We start from the raw sequence: 19,692 nt of genomic DNA on the forward strand, positions 1-19,692 counted from the left end.
ACGACATTTGAACATTAAAGACTAGGCTGGTACCGAGCAGAACGGCTGTCGTTGTACATATTTACAATATTGAGATGTAATCTGTTGTAAGTTATCAAAGACAGGAAATAAATACACAAAAAATCGTTGTAGTGTAGAGGATCCGTTTTAGAAAAAACCAGAAATGGTAAGTGGACCCCCCAGGAGCTGAGCCACGCAACAAAGGGGAAAGAAAATTTTTGGGGTATGACTACGCAGAGATTCGGTACATTTCAGTACAGGCCACGGGAAGTTACTATCCACGAATATTAAATCGATAGGTCAAAATTGTTTTTCACGTAGCCAAAATTATTTATTTTAATAAACGTCTCATCAAGCGTCAGCTACTCCCCCTATGCAGCTTCGTGCTGCTTTAATGTATAACTACGCATACGCAGCAATCCGCAACTGAAGCACACATGAACTGTTCTTTGGTGTAAATATACACACTAAATCTTTCTATTTTTATTGTATTCATGCACAGAGAAAACCATTGGCAACAGCTTTTGGCCGACCAGGAAACAATAAAGACCATACAGAGCTCCTGCACCATACAATTTGCTAGCCTTCATAAATTTTAAATAAACTGAATAAATCACCGTTAAACCTCAGTATACTGATCCTTCATTGAACAACATTTGCACCTTTTTTTTAATCTTCGCCAAACTGAATTTTTCGCGCTTCAACGAATATCACATGCGACAATACAACCCCATTACAATATCACTTGGCTGCAAACAGAAGGCTAATGTAAATGCTTCTTAAACGGACAATAACGACTCTGACAACTTCTCTTACCCTGCCCATTATGTCGTATTCTACTGAAAGTAAAAATCAGAGCCCCCTTGTTATGAGAAAGAAGGTTAAAATGCAAAGCGGGTTCGACCGTGCGGGAATTGCGCAGTCACATAGACGACGGTTGCATGTTGCGAGGGGCTGAGGTTGAATTCTTATCACCGGAAGTGCCTTCTCGTGTCATCCACACCGCTGCGGCAAGCTTCGAGTTTTTTTTTTCTTCCATCATGTACGGGGCATGCCACGTGCACCTCGTACCAAAAAAAATCTTTCCCATAGAAGTTCAGCCAGAATTTTATGTTACTACATCTCACATATGAATAGAAGCTGCCAAGTGCAGCCAGCAGGAATGTCAACAGCCAAGGGCAGGAGTAACAAGTGCTTCCACTGGGTTAATTCATTCCTTCGTCACTGTCACTTACATGCCACACGATATGCTTTCCTAAATAAGCTTCAGGCGACATCTGGCGTGCAAGCTGATCTGCACACTGTGTGTTCTCCTGCTTTCTACAGTGAAACCCTGATGATACGTCCCACGGCTTTACGCTGATATGCTTGTTACGACAGGTCACGACGGAATGTTCGCGGGGATAAACGGGCGTTTTCCCCATTATTTACACCACTTCGCCGCCTTGTCCCGACCTTCCCTTATTCTCAACCGCCTTTAACGCTGCTTAATGTGCAAAGGCTTGCAGGTGGGCCAGTCCACTCGCTACTTGCTAGAAAGATGCAAGCAAGCAGGCGGTAGATAAATCCTGATGGCCCCACGCGGCAGCACAACGCCAACACGCCAACCCCGAGAATACAAAGTCCAGGTGCCCTGTGGGTCGTAAATGTGAAGCTCCCATTGCGCCGGCAAATGTGAAAATATGTACGACTCAACCCCATGGTGATGCAACCCAGCACCCGCTTTCCTCGCCCACTTGGTCAAAGTTTCTTCCTCTCACGACCCCCTCTCTCTCCTTTCTCCCCTTCTCTGATCTCTTCTTATCAGTGTTTTTCAAAGCGTGTTGTCGCCCTGTTTTCCTTACACTCCCAGATTTTTTCCATCACTGCCTTTTACTATACTTCGTTTTGCTTGGTCTTGGCAGTTCCACACTCTCACCTTTTCCCCTCTCAATTTGCTCGGCTGCGTCGGCCTCCTAACGTATCTTGCGCCCACGTGGCATATGCTATCGGCCTAGCGCAGACGCCGTGGATCAGAGGGTGACTCAAAATAGGCATTTCTTTATTTTTAATCTTTAAATTTTAGCTGGGGGCTCGCAAAGTACGCAAGAACACACTAAATATAGTACTTTAAATAAGTTCTTAGCCCACCTGTGCCGTGAGACTGCCTACTAGGGTAGCATTTACCAGTATCCTGATTATACGACACCCCGGTCATACGACGCTTTTGCGTGGTTCCTTGAAAGTTGTATTATATTAATCAAGTCCCCACTGTAGCTCTTTTTTCCCACTAATTTGTAGCGCATGTTTAAACTGATTGTTTTCACTATGTTAACACAAATTAGGTTATGGGGCACTGACCAGTTTTACTCAGTGATGAGTCTGCACAGCCCCCGCCTTTCCCCCCGAAAGTACACACATCCCAGTTCTGGCCTCAGGCAGTTCGAGAAAGGTTGCTGAAAAGAAAGGTAATGTTGCTGTGGAAATAGAATGAACGTTATCTCTGCCTTCAGCAATTAAGAGATGCCATCTTTTGCAAAAAAGTAAATACGGCGAAGAGCGTAGTGAACTACAATTTAAAGGGGTCCTGAAATGCCTTCCGCCGATGCATTGGTGTACATGTAACCAAATAAAGCAATGTATTAGCAATCTCCTCCTTCAAGAATTTTGTTAAAGCGATGAGTATTAGCTGAGAAATCGTAAATCAAAAACCGCGAATTATCGTCGCGCCGTATTTCCTCCTCCTTTCAACTGTTTCTTCGCTGTTGGCCTCCCCTCCCATGATGCTCCGCTCCTCAGCGATGACGTACTTCCGTTATTGCGCTCCCACAGACTGCCGTCTGCTACGGGCCAGCTCTTTCGGCTTTTTCATCTCCGTAGACACCATGGACACAGGCTGGAAAAGCGAACGAATGACCTGGCCGCATGTGTGCGGCCTGGCCTTGCCCTTTCGCGGTGTACGTAGCTGCAGGGCTGCAGTTGGTATCGGCGGCGAACTCGCAGCCGCGTGGGGAGAATCGTGCGCTCGTTCCCTTTGGTGCACCGCGCACTGTTTATCCAAAAAGCGCGGTCTCAGATGTGGCCCCGCTGGTGCCGGGTGTTATTTTGCGGTGGTTGTAATTCCTACTACCAGCGGCATGTGAAAAAAGACATTTTCAACCGACACAGAACCCGTGCACAAAACGCGCCGGATCGGATCGCTTTATCAGCGGCGATGAACGTGAAGGCGAAGAGCAAACCAACGCTGCACTCGATCAGCGAGAACCCGTGTTCTGACAAGCTGCACCCATGTGTTGCATTCAACACTGACGTGAAAGCGTTTGTTTGCACTTGTTTGGATAGTCGTAAAATGTCCAAACACTCCGGCACTCCGCTAGCAGATCAGCCGGCGAGACATTTCGGAAAACATTTGACAGATGGCGCCGTATGCATTAGTGTGTCGCTACGCAAAACTGATGAGACGCTCTACTAAAACTCCCATCGCGGTGTCACGTAGCGGGACGCAAAAATTTAGCGTTTAGCGTATGCAAAGGCCACAAACGCTGTACTAAAACTCTATTAGCAGCAAAATAGCGTGCGTATGTGAAACCGCTTGCGTTTACAAAGCTGCACGCCGAGCGCGTACGTTTCAAACCTAGTGACATCGTTTAAATACACTGGCAAGCACAGTGTAACGTAGTCAGATATCAACCGTATGCTCAGGCGACAAGCAAGAGCTCGTTTTATGTGGGGCGGAGATTGCGCATAAAGGCCCGTTCGCAGTTGCGACGAAAGCGAGTGAGAGCGGCAGGAATTCCGTCGCTTTGTCGCGCGACGATCGTTTTTGTCGAATGGTCGGGACAAATTTTGGTTGCGCGACAGAATTCCCGTCGCTTTCGCTCGCTTTCGTCGCAAGCGGGAATGAAAAGTTCTGCCGCGCTGCCGTCTGCTACGCAGCTCGGAGGTAACCGCGCGATCTGCTCGGGCCGGATGAACGCGCACACTCCCGCACGGCAGCGCCCCAAGCGGCAGACGGCCGCGTACATCGCTCCCGGCGCCCGCCTGGAGCCTGCCCTCGGCACACTAGCCAGTAGATTTCAGGCACTATAATGGAGGAAAGATTTTTTGCTTCCGATGAACATAGTTCTTTGCCCCTGTGTTTTTAAATACTTGAAGTGGTTAGCACGTCGTCCTCACGCAGCTCTGTATCGTCGTAGCATCGCTGATTGTCCGAACGAAGCTTGCAGCTAAGCCAATGCAGCGACCGAAGCTGTGTGTGTGTGTGTGTGTGTGCATCGCCTCCTGTGTGTTGTGGACGCGTTCGTTTCGCGATGAAATGCGACATTGTACTTCTGCGGGTGGATAGTGCTTCCCATGGTCTGGATTATCTTTCTCGAACGACGTACCACTCAACCTCGCATGGGGTATGTGCAGTGTGCCTGGCTAAAAGCCTTCTCGCTCGCGCGCCAGAGTTGTGACTTGCTGCTCGTCCCCGCAAACCGGGTGTGAGGTGAGTGCCGTATTTACGACGGGCAGGAGGAGGCAACTCATCGTCTGTCAATCGCGGTTCAGACTTGCAACGCATGTTGTGACGTTGCGTTCGTTCGAAACGCATCTCTGGATTGTTTTGAAGTTGAATAAAATGTACGCGTCAAACCCGGGCATTCGGCTCAGGGCGTTCTCTGCGATTGCACCAAAGAAGTGCCACGGGACTTTCTTTATGGTACGTACTCACGTAAGATAAAATCCACGTCGGGTTATGGCCGTGTTGCATTCAATACAAACGGTTAAGCGTTTGTTTACACTTGTTTCGTTTGTCGTAAAATGTCAAAGCACTCCGGCACTCCGCTGGCAGATCAGCCGGCGAGCCGACGCTGAGCAGACGACTCATCTCTTTGCCGGAAGTGCGTGAAAAAGCCGCCCAATAGCAGGATGTCTAGCTCATGAGGAACATCTGGGAAACGATGATGTAGACATGTGAAGATGGCGGCGTCCAAAAACACGAAGGAAAGGGTGAGAAAAAAGCGACAAACTTTGCAACAAAAGTGTGAGCTTTCCGCTGCGCGTAAAAGAGTAATACTTGGCACAGGTGACGTTGGCGACCCAATCTAGCGATTGCGCTAGTTCATTTAGTGTGCTCAAAATGCCTTTCAGGGCCCCTTTAAGTTGTGTGTACCTATGCAGAGGCTTGGACAATAGAACAAGCGCATTTAGGATAAAAAATGCTAGAAAATTGGCAGCACATGATGTAGGCAAACTGTTAATAAGAGAATCACCGAGAGAAACGGTTAATGCATCAGGGAAACACAAAAGGACTGCCACCATGGTAAGAGATAGGTCACAGCAAAGGTGCACTGGGTGTCATGCGCGCACCACCAAAACCATTACACGCAACTGAAAGTATTCTATAAAAGCCAGGAGAATTTACAAAAGTGCACAAAGCAGATTTCTAATTCGCTGATGTAGACGGAATCAGCGTGGGAAAAGTGAGAGGTTACATTTGCCAACACGTCCAGGCTTATGAGTGCGTCGGGTGGGGGGGACTATTTTAGATAGAAGGAAGAAATAAAAATCCGTCAGGAACAGGACAATTCATTCACCATCATCGACACAAGTTTCAACATGCACCAAGCTAAAAGCAGCAGTGAATGCGGCAGAGTCGGCCTGAAGCCAGCGGTCAGACGTACACGCGCTTTGCACGAAGCAGTGCGGTTCGCCTCCCAGAAAGAGATGGTGTTTTAAAAACTCATTGAAAACTCGGGACGAGGGAACACAATTCCTTTGACTAACTTAAAGCGAGCCGGGTTTGAGGCTACGATAGATTGATTGAATGGCAGGGGAGTGCGTTCGGCGGAAAGAACTTCTCTTGCCACTTGCATTTGGCAGAAAGGCCATATGAGAGGTGCTCATCTTGCCGCTGAAGCAGAATGGAGTGTAGATACGGTGGTGGAATGTAGTGGCCCCCTTTTACGCGAGGAATTAAAATGGTCGCTGGTAAATCCCTACTCCATGGTTGCATCGGCCAGCATAATGGAACAGTTTGTTCAGCACAATGTCCACCCTCTATATTTAAAGAATTGTCCGGCAGTTTCCAAAAAGATGGTTAGCACACGTTAATTTGACTCAAACCTGGTTCATTAGGCACACATATCCATTGCAGGGGTTACGAGAATCACCGATATTTGTAGTTACGAATTACTCGTAAATCCCACTGTTAGGAACTGGAATTTCAATTTATTTGTGTCGTCATTATTCAATTCAAATTTGAAGCTGAAATAGTTACCTTCGGCTCCAAACGCCGGCTCTTATTCCACGGTCGCTTCTCCTCTCCCTCGACCTCACCAGGAAAAAGGACGTTATACTACGACCCAGGTGGCGCGCACGCATGGAAAGGGGACTACCGCAGCCATGGAGGAAGAAAAATGTTAGGACGGAGCATGACGTCAGGCCGCACGACTTTGGCAAGCCAACCTCCTCTTACGCCGCATTCTCCTCTCCTCGGGCTCCCCCCGCGCAATGCATTATGGAAGATGCACCACCCTCAGGCCCGCGGTAGCATTTAGTGGCTCCGGCAGGCTGCCGCTGGAGGTGGAGGCGAATGGCGCTGCCGAAGGCGCCGTACGAGATTTTTCGCCAGCGTTGCGTTCCCACCCTCGTACCGTGGAAGTACTGTCACTGTGCAAAACGACACGATACGTAGATCCCATACTCAAGGAGCCCCTTCACGAGCTGCGAGCGGAATTTGACGCTTACCGCTGGAACCACGACCGGATTTGCTCGAACGCGCCGCTGTAAACATTCACAAGCACGGAGCGGCCTACGGGTGCGTGGTGTTTGCCAGGTGTGCTTTGACGATTGGGTTTTGAATTTTGCTGGGAGTTATGGTGCCACCTTCCTTTTACATCATAGCGCTGTAACGAGTGTCCCATCAGCTGAGAGGTGGTGCGAAAAGCTTTGGTTACGCTCGCGTGCGCATTTGCATACATTCGCCGTATCGGTGCTCCGGCATGGTGGCACGTTGTACGAGCCACAATTGTGACGACGTCTTTTTTGCGTTGCTGTCTCCTTCAGTGCATTAGAAAACAAAAGGTGCAGAACCACTGATGTTGGGTGTGCGCGCGGGAAGAACAAATCATTTTCCGCCTCGCGTCGCACGCAGAACGTGGGCTGGTTGTCCGAGTACTGCTCAATCCGTGCGATAGGTATATGGGTAACGAACGCTAAATTACGCCTGGGAGGTGAAAAGATAAAATGACCAGAACCAAGGAAGTGAGGTGTGTTTTATGAAATAAAATGTGAGGCACAGATGTCGTACTCTGACATCTCCACTTTTGCACTGCGGCGGAGCACGACACTTCGACTGCGGCGCACATCGACGGATCCCAGAGGTGAATAAATAAAGATGTTTTCTGTCTCTCCCGTCCGAACACGTTGCTTGCACGATCAGCCCGCTGCGCGTTTAAGCTTGCATGCAGCGCTGCGCGCCACGCCCGGACGGGGACTCGTCGTCGAAACCCGGATACCCGGACGGCCCGGCAACCAAACGGAACGACGCAGCATAGCGCGGGCAGGCGGGCGGCCGCGTGGGGCGCAAAGAACTACCGCTTGCCTATTACGTGAGGTGGGGAATCTCCCATCAGTTTTTCCTTTTTATTTTTTTATGACTAGGCTTCATGATAGTCAAATGACGCTCCCTCCTAAACTTTTCTTTCCTCCATGGCCACCGCCATGTGAAGTGCCTCTGGTTGCTTTTTTTGCTTCAAATGCATGTAGCCCAAAAGCCGAGAGGCAACGATGCTGACACAAACACCGCCTTGTTTGCTCAATGGAGCATTTAGTGTTTTTGCATTAAGAATACCTCCTTCCTAAACGACCGGTCGCCATGACAGAGTCACTGTGCAACGTCGACGTCGAGCAGGGAACGAGCGAGGAGCGCTCACCGGGTGGCACGAAGTTGGTGCAGCGCTGCTCGCAGAGCTCTCGGGAGTCGAAGCGGTTGTCGTTGCCCTCGCACCCACCGTAGGTGAAGTTGCGGCACTCACGAGCGTACGCATCGTAGTACCACAAGGGCAGCACACCATAGCAGGGGCCAGGCTGCTTGGGCTGGGCGCACGCATCTGCAGGGAAGGAGGTCAGGAAAAGAAGACGCTCTTTAGCAAGATGGCAATGCGAGGTCAGCTGAAGACGACTGGGACAAAGCTCGTTCTTTGTGCAGCACATTATTCAGCAAAGGGGGATGCGGTTTCTGCCACATCTCTTTTAGATGTGAAGCATCTCATGCTCGGCGCTGTGTCCCTCCCTCCCTCGTCGTTGTCGGTATCCACCGTCCGCACTCTACTGCGCATACGTGTCTCTTCAGCCCCGTCAGCGTTTGGGCTGACATCAGCGCAGTCCACTATAAAAAGAAATACTTAGGCGGCGCCCGCTTTCGATCCCACGACTCTCTGGCCGCAACGGGAGGTACGTGGCGCTCTTTCCACTGCGCTACAAACCGAGACGAGAGCATGTGCTACGAACGCGCCTTATGTCCTTTACTCATTGAAACTACGTCACGAAGCTACTGATACGACTAAAGCACGCGACGCTGAAGGCAACCGGAAACAACAATCTTAAAACTAATGGAAACTTCAGTCAATCCCCTGCGCATGCCTGGCCAGGCACCGCTGATGATGATTGTGGCAGGATACCCCTAGGGATTGGCCAACCAAACAATCCATCACAAGATATATCTTCGCGTTCAACCACCGTCGTCATCTTCCTCTAGGGGAACCCTGAGTAGTATGCGAGGCATTCCTCCTCTCCTCTCCAAAGCTCCTCTCCTCTCCGGGATTGCGCAACGAATGGCAACACCTGCCGCTCCGCGCGCGATAATGCGAAGCAGACTACGGTTAGAGACGCGACGGTAGCCGCTGCATACTCCGCTGGGGGCGCCACTGTAGCTCCGCAGTATAAATGACGCGCGCGCGCGCTCCGCTTCCCTCATTCTCCTCCCACAACGCCGTGATCGAACTGAAAACTAATGGAAGCCTGAGTGGACCCCATGGCTGCTTCGCATGCTACTCAGGGGGTTCCTCTACGGGAAGATGGTGAATTTTTTTAAACAATCAAAATTAAACAAAAAATCAAAACCAGAAAACTATAAAAAATGAAATGTATTACAACAAAAAGGTATTTAACTAGAGCTAAACCTCGTTGCGACGAGACGGTCTAAAATAAAATAATGGATACAATGAGCACATCGTAATTACCTTCGGAAGTCCCCATAGAAAGAGAAGTATTTAAGACCTTATTTTAATGAGCTAAAATTTGCCCGTTACGGAATATAACGGACACATTTTGAGAGGAAATGCAATTTTTAGCCGATTTAAAACTGCGCAATGCGGGTTTGTGCGATAGTATGCAAGGTGACAACAATATTTAGCAGCTCAAAACTCCCGGCACGGATTTTCCAGCAACACGTGCAGGACAGAATGGCATGCCACGGGTTCGCTGCGCCCCCGCAAAGCTATTTCGGCTTTCTTCTCACCGCACACACCACGCAGGCAATGCATGACCTGTTGTCACTCGCCAATGTGTGGATTTGAATCCGCATTGTTGAAATCATGTTCGTGTTTTTGTGGAGTCCTTCAGTCTTATTTTTTATCATGCTGCCCGCGTGATTCGATCAGAATGAACACACTAGGCGACGAAAAAAGAGACAGAATTAACACTAGACCAGTAGACGGCTGCAATAAAAGCCGTCACATCGGGCCTGAAGCTGCGCGAGCCATTATTTGCATGAAGAAGATGCATCAGTGTCCAATTGTGCACTTTTTTGCAGCTAAGCCTGTTTGGAATATGAGTTATGTATTTAGAACTGGAATAAAGTAGGCACACGACTATTTTTTTATCTCCGGAAGGCGGCTATTTTGTTGTGTACCGCCATCCGGAGAGATGCAGTTTCACCCGCTGTAAGGTCCACTTATGAGATTAGCGGCCAGGCGCCCGGCTGCGCGTGAGAACCCGCCGCTCTGTCTAGTGACGTAGCACTGCCAACACTGCGCTGTAGTCGTTGCCAACTCGTCACGGCGTGCACGGGAGACGGATTGTCTGACGCACCGCATACCACAAGGATAACCCCCCATTGAGAAAGCAGACAGCGCCGCCGGATTCCAGCAACGTCTGCTCGACGCGCGGAGGTGGTGGGATTACCGGCGTCGGGACGAGCGCCGCACGAGTATCTATTGTTAACACGACCCGGTCAGCATGATGCACAGTAGCGTCTTTCGCTCTCACCCATCGGGGTCGTACGCGCCTGCTGGCCCGCGGGCGGTCCGTTGACCCAGAGATGGCGGCGACTCATTGAATATTCCATGGCGTGCTGAGTGACCGCTGTCTACGTGAATTTGGGTACTCCAATACGCGTGTACGAACGCTACAGTTGCGTTCTCGAGAGAGGGTGATCTCGAGGTTTTATAAGGCCGAACTTGGCCGTTTGAAATCGTTCTCGTCTGAGCGCCGAGCTGGGCAGTTCCCGGCCGGACAAGGAGTCTCGACCGTTGAAGCTAGGTTGGGATTTGTGAGCCCCCTAGGCAAGAGCTTAAGATCGCGTCGGAAATTAAGGGTACAGCGCCGTACCGGGCAACTAGACGGATCTTGCGGCGAGACAGGGTCTCGGCCGTTGTTTCTCGAGCGGTTTGTGTACGCTCCGAGAATAGGAGAGTTAGACGAAGTTGAGGAGCTCGAGGGATTTGTGCGCACTCGGAGCTAGCGTCTAGCCGAGGTTTGAAGTTTTTCTTTTTATTTCTCATGTACCCAGTTTTCGTACTGTAAATAGCTGTATATAAGCTCTTCGTTTCACTTAATCAACCTCAACGCCTCGAGTTCGTCAATTCGACCGCCATCTTCAAAAACTTCAACACCATCGCCCTGCCAGCCTTTTGCCAAATCAACCGGAGCCCGGGCGATTGGGTTCCTGATCGACACCGGACTTCGGGGAAACGATCTTTACTGGCGCAGCCGACAGGATTTGGCAGAAGAAAACACCAGGCCACAGCCAAGGGCAGCAAGCGGACACAAGCCCGTATTCATCGGCACCAGCCGAGCTCCGCGCGGAGTGGAGCGGCAGAGCCAACCAGCGCACGGGGCCAACAACGCAGCAGCTGACCACCGGAGGTGCGGCTGAGTGGGATGTCTTGCGCTTCGTTGTGGCGGTGTAGGCTGAGTCTGGAGTTGCATGGTAGTCACGCGGAGCAAGCTGGCGAACACGGCAGAAGGAGGCGGAAATGGTCAGACGCATGAGGCGCCACCTCAAGGAGGCTCGGCAGCAGGAGGATCTCCCCAAGTGGAGACCGAAACAATAAATATTAGACGAATGGAGTTGGCGTTTCAGAAGCGAGAGAGAAAGGCGGCGGAGCGAGAGAGAAAAGAAGCGCGCGAAGCGGAGGAAAGAGCGCGAGAGGCGGCAGAGCGAGAGAGAAAAGAAGCGCGCGAAGTGGAGGAAAGAGCGCGGGAAGCAAAGGAACGAGAGAAAAAAGCACTGCGCGAGGCGGAGGAGCGAGAGAGAAGAGAGACGCGAGAATTTAAGGAGCGCACGCAAAAGCTGAAGCTCGAATCTGAAGAGCGGTTGCGAAGGTATGAGTTGGAGCTGGAGCGGAGAAGCAAACGCCCTTGCGCTCGGACACCCGCGAGCAGAAACAATGGGGCACAGACCCAGCAAGTCGTGTAGCGACCGTGAAGTTGAATGGTTCCGGCCAGTGTTCGGAAGTTGAACATTGCGATGAGAAAGTAAGCAGCCATGACTCCCTGCGCGAGGCTAGCATTTCCGCCGGTGTCGAACGCGTGGAGACGTACATTGGGATGAGGATCGACGAGGTAAGCGCGTCCGGTGATACCTTAGAGCGGTGTGACGAAGCGATTCTCGAACATGACGAGCAGCCTCGCGGGCGAAATTAAGGACGGAGCTGCAGCGCATGAGACAGAACCCTCCGAACAGGCCCAGTTATGCACTGACAGCAAAGTTGAATGGGGGCAGCGCGATTTTCAAGTTGAAGCCGCGCGAGAACGAGATAAGCGGCCGTGGCTGCGCATGCACGGGAAGCGAGCGTCTCAGCCGGGAACAGCTGCATGGAAAGGGAAGCGAACACGCGGAGCATCCCAGCGAGCGCGTCCGGTATGGGAGCAGAGTCAAGGGGTAGCCCCGTTGTCGCGGGTGTAGAGCCGCCAGCTGCTTTTGCACCATGCAGACACTGCGCTAATGCATGCTGAACTTGCTGGCACGGGCAGTACCCAATTTCTAATCGGTGGACCGGAGGACACTGGAGTCGCGCAGGAAAGTCTTGGGGCCCGCCGCGCTCCCAATTACGCTCGAAAGTTGCACGAGAAAGCGAACTTCGTGTCGGGCGTTCAGGAGCTCGCCCAGAAGAGAAAGGAGATAGTAGACGAGAAAGCATGGGACGAGACGTAGCGAAAAAGAGACGGAGTTAACGATACGGAGATGTTGCGTGAGTTTGGTAGTCTTGATAGCGAGAGTGTGATAGAGAACACCAAAACGCATGCGTGGAGACTGCGAAAGCAAGAATGAGAGCTCCCGAGGAGGTTGCAAAGGAGAGGAAAAAACCATGTGAGGAGGCAGCTACAGTTGAAGCAGAGGAACGAGACGCAATCGGCGATCTCGGGAAACCGGTGGCTGAGATAGAGCTTCGTAGCTTTAGTGTTGGTTGCGGCCATTACCGAGATTCAGTCAGGAGCCGCGCTGGATGGGTTGACGCACTAAGTTCTGCGACCTGGCAGTGTGTCACAGGCCCTAGTTCTGAGTTGTGCCAAGATGAGTGCGAGCTGCGACAGCCGAAAAACGGTCTTTGTCAGGACGCTGCTCAGAATGCACCTAGCGTGCACGAGCGGTTTTTGGTAGTGACAGGTGCTTGTGAGGTTGTTGTTGTGGGGCAGTCTGTGCGTAAGGGACAGAATGATCCCGAGAAGGTCGTCGCCTTCGCGGGCCGCCATTACGCTCCAGCATCAATCCTGCGCTCACGCGGCCAGCGCGCAGCATTGCCTTACGTTGGGGCATTGGAGAGGCATGGCCACTTGGCTACTTGGCCTATGGGACAGGAAGCGAAGTCGTTTTTCGATACCACTCCGCCTTCCCCGAAGTTGTGTTCGCCTCATGGGGCTAAATTGTCGAGACTTGCGTTGACATTGCAACGCTACGCGGTCTGGATCATCTGCAAAGGGGGTTGGAAGTACGCGAATGCACTCCCCTGCTTTCAGATTGTTGCTTGGGGGGGCTAGTATTGAATTGCCTCCGAGCCTTAACACCGCCACGACGGGCGTGAACGTTCCCATTCACCCGTCCTTTTTCGTTGGTGGTGTGTGTGTGTGTGTGCTGTGGTTGTGTGCGACGAAATGCCTCGGGTGCTCGATCCGTGCACCGAATTGATCGATCCGCACGCCGAACTGAACTTTCTGTGCACCGCAAGTGAGCGAAAGTGCAGCCCAACATTCTTGAAGGAACGTTATCAGGCTACGCCGTCAAGGAGGACATTTGCGCGCGTGCGCATGGTGGCAATGCAAACTTTCTTAACGTTTTATTTTTGACTGCAAAATTGCCCGTGTTGTTTGGCAGTCCTTATTCCTTTTGTTCTTGTTGCCGAGTGCCGGAGTGTTTGTGCGTGTTTGCAGTTATAGCGCGCATCAGTGTTGTAGGTTGAGTTGTCTCGTTGTTCGTGGCATTTACGCGCCTCAGAGACACGACCCAATTTCTTTTTACTTGCACTTAGTGTTTGCAGCATTTATTTTGTTTGTTTTCGGCTTGCTAGAGTATTCCGTCCGGTTTGAACGGCTAGTGAATGGGTTGTGTTTGTAGCTTAGGTGAGAGAGAGTTCGGATCAGCCGAACTGCAGAAATAGAAGGGGGCTCATTTCTGGTTATACCTAGCTCCTCCCACGTGTTTTGTTTTTGTTTGTTTGTTCTGCTGTTATTGCTGAAGGAGAGATGAAACCAGTGGCCCTTTTAAATTCTTTTCGGATTGACTAAACCAAGAGGTTCAGTAACCCTCTTAAAGGGGGAGTTGTAAGGTCCGCTTATGAGATTAGCCGCCAGGCGCCCCGGCTGCGCGTGAGAACCCGCCGCTCTGTCTAGCGACGTAGCACTGCCAACACTGCGCTGCAGTCGTCGCCAATTCGTCACGGCGTGCACGGGAGACGGATTGTCTGGGCCACCGCATACCAGAAGGATAATCCCCCATTGAGAAAGCAGACAGCGCCGCCGGATTCCAGGAACGTCTGCTCGACGCGCGGAGGTGGTGGGATTACCGGCGTCGGGACGAGCGCCGCACGAGTCTATTGTTAACACGTCCCGGTCAGCATGACGCACAGTCGCGTCTTTCGCTCTCACCCGTCGGGGTCGTACGCGCCTGCTGGCCCGCGGGCGGTCCGTTGACCCAGAGATGGCGGCGACTCATTGAATATTCCGTGGCGTGCCGAGTGACAGCTGTCTACGTGAATTTAGGCACTCCCATACGCGTGTACGAACGCCACAGGGGCGTTCCCGAGAGAGGGTGATCTCGAGGTTTTTATAAGGCCGAACTTGGCCGTTTGAAATCGTTCTCGTCTGAGCGCCGAGCTGGGCAGTTCCCGGCGGGACAAGGAGTCTCGACCGTTAAAGCTAGGTTGGGATTTGTGAGCCCCCTAGGCAAGAGGTTAAGATCGCGTCGGAGGTTAAGGGTACAGCGCCGTACCGGGCAACTAGACGAATCTTGCGGCGAGACATCGGCCGTTGTTTCTCGAGCGGTTTGTGTACGCTCCGAGAATAGGAGCTCGAGTGATTTGTGCGCACTCGGAGCTAGCGTCTAGCCGAGGTTTGAAGTTTTCCTTTTTATTTCTCATGTACCCAGTTTTCGTACTGTAACTAGCTGTATGTAAGCTCTTCGTTTCACTTGATCAACCTCAACGCCTCGAGTTCGTCAATTCGACCGCCATCTCCAAGAACTTCAACACCATCGCCCTGCCAGCCTTTTGCCAAATCAACCGGAGCCCGGGCGATTGGGTTCCTGATCGACACCGGACTTCGGGGAAACGATCTTTACTCCCGCTATTTGTCTTGGGTAGGTACAGTGCGCAATATTTACAGTAAATGCCCACTACAGCGGTAACGAAATATTGGTTATGACAAGCAGATCGCGGTGCCCCTTCAACTTCGTTATGATGATGTTGAACTGTACAAGGCTGTGTCAAGCCAATTGAGCAAACAAATTAGAAAGAAAAATCCAAAACAAATGGGTAACCCAAGCACTTCTCAGGGTGTAGTGATTGAAAAAGCATGAGTGTCCAATCCCTGAATGTGTTCTACTACTATTCTCATGATACGTTTCGCCTTAGAATTTGTTCTCGTCCCTCTTGGTTACTATGACTAAGCACACACCCCCATTGGCATCGTCAAGCAAAGGAAAACTTTGCTGAAGTGCACTTAGATAGCCACCTAATCACTATTTCTGTCATTAACAAGACTAGTCTACTCACGGAGGGATCACTACATGTTTCCAACACATATTTCGAAGTGAAAGGCAAGAACACATTTAATACGTCCACATTTAGCCTTTCCTTCTCCATTTGGTAATGGCACATAATACTAATAGGGTTGGCCATGGCTTGAGGTTTGTCTAACCAGTAAAAAAAAGTGTTTTTTTAGAATTGAAAATTTGGGATGGAAAATAGAAAAAAATTAGCAGTGGCTTAGCTCGGCTATGCCAGTATATACGTAGCGTGAGCTAACGTTCAGCTGGTTATTCTTAGCTTTCGCGGTTGTCAAAGATTAGCTTGATTATCATGCTTACTGCTGCTTCAATGACACACACACGGTATACGCATTATGTGACATGTATATTTATCAAGGGCTTCGGTACGGCGCCACCAATCATCCCAGAGCTAAGCTGGTTCCCCAGGCGCAGGCTGCTGTTGCTGCGATGCACGAGCCATCGGTTACAGACCCGGCGAGCCCTCGCGTGATCACCAAGTGGACCGGGCCGCCACGCGCGAAACCCAGGTCGACGAAGAGGGTGGGTGCGTGGGGTGTGTGAGAGGCGATGGGCAGCTAGTACCGCTCTGTGCGCCGTATGACGTCACTGCTCCTCGCGCATGCGCAGGACTCCTCTCCACGAGCCAGGCGAAACTGCTCAACCTCGGCCAGTGTAGCTCACGCTACAGAAAACACATATCCTTTGCAACTTTTTATGCTTCTTCCCACTGCTATGACTTGGCACATATATCCACAAATGCATCACCAAGCCACCAAGCAAAGGCTCCACTCAGTGGAAATATGCTTCCTACCTGTGTGCTATTTCTTTAATTATAATGCTCAAATTACTCATGAATAATGGTGTTCGCATTGCCGACACGTCAGTAGCACGGTGTTAAGGGTGAGTTGTTTTGACACGACCAAAGCTCTGGGACGGCTCACCCACTAGCACACTTGGTTGGGGAAATAGTAGCAGTAATACCAGGGCTTTATCTTGAAGAGAAACCACTGCTGTTCCTCAATTCAGAAGTCCAAATTGAGGATGACATTCGTTAGAGTTGGCGCCTGCATTGGTGACACGACAGTAAGACAGTGCTGAACGTGAGTTGTTTTGAAACGACCAAAGCTCTGCCACAGCTCAGCCACTAGCACACTTGGTTAGGGAACTACAAGTAGTAATAAAAAGGCTTTATCTCGCAGAGAAACCAGTGTGGTTCCTCAGTTCAGCAGCCCCAATGAAGGAGGACTTTTGGCTGACTTGGCACCCACTTTGCTGACACGTCGGCGGCACGGGGTTGAGCGTGAGTTGTTTAACACGACCAATGCTCTGCCATGGCTCAGACGCTAGAACACTTGGTTTGGAAATAGTAGTACTAATAAAAGAGCTTTATCTAGCAGAGAAACCAGTGTGCTTCATCAGTCCACGAGCCCAAATTGAGGACGTTCGGTTGAGTTCGCGCTCGCATTGCTGACATGTCAGCAGCAAACTGCTGAGCGTGAGTTGTTTTAAAGGGACAGACAACCGTTTTTTGTCGAGTATATATTCTATATCCAAAAGGAAAGGGCTTCACTTAAAGCCCCTTAACGAGAAACGGTTTTGTGATAACGCCCTACAACATTTTAAATCAATTTTTTTACATTTATGAGCTGTATGTGTCCTCCCAAAAATATTGCTGGCAACCATGACATACAGTAGCACAGCAACATACTTTTGTCGCTATGCTAAATGAAAAGTGTTATTTAAAAACTTGTCCCCAGCTAAAAAAATGTGTGAATCACAGGTTTTCTTATTCCTTTGTGTGGTTTTTTATGAATACTCTATTTTGCAAGAAGGCGCCCTCTGTTATGATGGACGACAGGTAGAATCTGGCTTCACGTTGTGGAGGTCGGAAGTTCGATTCTCCCCGGGCGCGACCTTGTTTTTTTAAGCGCCCATTGGCTTATTTCGAAACTGAAATCCAATAATTCGGCAGACCAAATGCCCCTGGCTTAGGCAGAATCGCCAAAGTTTCTTCACTGGGTCTGTTTACTGAACACTGACATTTATTTTTGGCATGGAGGCTCAGTTAGCCACACTGAGAGCAACCCAGTGGCGGCGGGCGGCGCGTCTTAAAAATTTTCAAAATAATATTTAAAAATGCATATACAATCTAAACTTACACAGATATTTGTGTTAAAAGGTTTTTAGTAAGCAAATAAACGTTTCAGCAGTTACAGTGCCTGCTATGATTGCAGGTCACATAACCGGGACACATATTGTAATGTCAAGTTTCGACACTACGAACCGCCACCCTTCCGATTTCAGAACTTTTGAGCCTTATTAAAATTTTTTTCTCCAATTTGTTTCTAAATTGTTTGTGGTTACTGGGCTATCTGAAACATTGGCTTTCATATGAGCTGGAGAACATATACGCGATAAAAATCGGTTTTCCGTTCCTAACACGACCAAAGCTCTGCCACGGTTCAGCCGCTCGCACACTTAGTTAGGTAAATAATAGTAGTAGTAAAAGGGCTTTATCTGGTAGAGAAACCAGTGTGGTTCCTCAGTCAAAGGGCCCAAACTGAGGAATTATGGTTGAGTTGGTGCTCGCATTCCTGGCACGTCAGTGGCAGTGTTGACCGTGAGTTGGTTTGACATGACCGAAGCTCTGCCATGGTGGGTGTGCCTGGGACCACCATCTGCCTCAAGTCGGATGGCCAAACCATCACTCCATCTCAAGATATAGAGATTCTCGGAATGACCTTTCAAGCAAACAAGACCAGCTCACTACTCATTACCAAACTCAAGACAATGACCGATCAGGAGACGCACATGATACGCTGGATTATCACGAAAACCCGTGGCATGAGAGAGGTGGACCTGCTTCGGCTTGTCCAGGCCTTTGTCTTGTCGAGGATTATATACGTGTTGCCATACGCTTTTCTCGACATCACCGAGACACATAAGGTAAACACGATGATCAGCAAGGCATATAAACAAGCACTCGGACTTCCGGTTTCCACCTCCACCGAAAGACTTCTTCGGCTCGGCATTTATACTACTGCGGATGAGCTAATTGAGGCTTATCTCACCAACCAAAGAGCGAGGCTGGGGTAACGGAAACGGGGAGGGCGATCCTCTCACGCCTGAGGCTCTCGGCTCCACTCGACCAACCGCCTGCACTCACGGGAAACCTGCCTCACGAAGCCCGTAAAAACATCACGGTATACACGCTGCCCCAAATTATGCACCCCGTGCACAACGTCGACAGGAGGGAAGCCAGAGCAAAAGCCATATCCAAGATTTGTGGCAATCAACCAACAAAGGCGTATATGGACGCGGCGTCTTATCTAGGTAGGTCCACAACGATATCCACCGTAGTCGTCGAAAACAAGTACCGTTGCTGCCTCTCTGTTCCCGGCGACAATACTACACAAGCGGAGGAAGTGGCCATCGCCCTCACCATCGTACAAACTAATGCAGCGGTCATTGTCACTGACTCGCAGCAGGCTCGTCGGAATTTCGCTAGGGGACGCCTGCAAACAACAATGCTACACATCATCAGGCAGCATCCCCCGAAGAGGATAATCAGGATTGCATGGGCTCCGGCACATCATGGTATCCCTGGAAACGACGCGACGGACGCCATCGCTCGAGAATTGACCCACCGAGCGGGCGCCGAGAGCAGCGTTGCCGAACCAGAGTACGTGCAGCCCTTGACCTCTTACACAGAGATCACGCAGCAATACAGGCTGTCGCGTCCAATACTCGCTCCCCCCCACAAATCTCTACCCCGATAGCACGAACGTCCTTTACGGGCTCTTGAGACGAATACATTCCCCCATCCTATCCGGCTTCACCTTTTCAACCGCCAGAACTCCCCGCTTTGGCGATTTTGCGGAGAACCCGGAAAGCTACACCATATGGTCGGAGGGTGTGACCAATCCCAACTGACTTCTCCGAACCTGCAACTTTCTACTGTCGAGCTTTGGGAGAAAGCCTTGGCGAGCACCGGCCTGGACGACCAGCTTCGGCTGGCTCAAAGGTCTGTCAATGCTGCCCGCGCTCAAGGCATCCTGGTCTCAGGACGCCTCCTTCAAGCTTCAGTACAACCCCCCCTGTACATTTCAATAAACGTTTATTATCTCTCTCTGCCATGGTTCAGCTGCTAGAACATTTGGTCAGCGAAATAGTAGTAGTAGTAATAAAAGGGCTTTACCTCGCAGAAAAACCACTCTGCTTCCTCAGTCCAGGAGCCCAAA

General features: G+C 50.5%; 1 protein-coding gene across 2 annotated transcripts in view; it reads right to left on the minus strand.

The window, feature by feature from the left end:
* Nucleotides 1-7,784: 7,784 nt before the first annotated feature.
* The window catches only part of LOC144137571 (papilin-like), a 113,722-nt gene continuing 101,814 nt past the window's right edge, over nt 7,785-19,692 (minus strand). For both annotated transcript variants that reach the window (XM_077669495.1, XM_077669494.1), the window contains exon 18: nt 7,785-8,075. In XM_077669495.1, coding sequence (XP_077525621.1) covers nt 7,807-8,075 — 269 coding nt within the window. In that variant the 3' untranslated portion in view covers nt 7,785-7,806. The remainder of the gene's footprint in view (nt 8,076-19,692) is intronic.

Source organism: Haemaphysalis longicornis, unplaced genomic scaffold (genome assembly GCF_048455015.1).
Source record: "Haemaphysalis longicornis isolate Haplotype H1 unplaced genomic scaffold, Haemaphysalis longicornis Haplotype H1 scaffold_409, whole genome shotgun sequence".
In the NCBI taxonomy this organism is placed as follows: Eukaryota; Metazoa; Arthropoda; class Arachnida; order Ixodida; family Ixodidae; genus Haemaphysalis; species Haemaphysalis longicornis.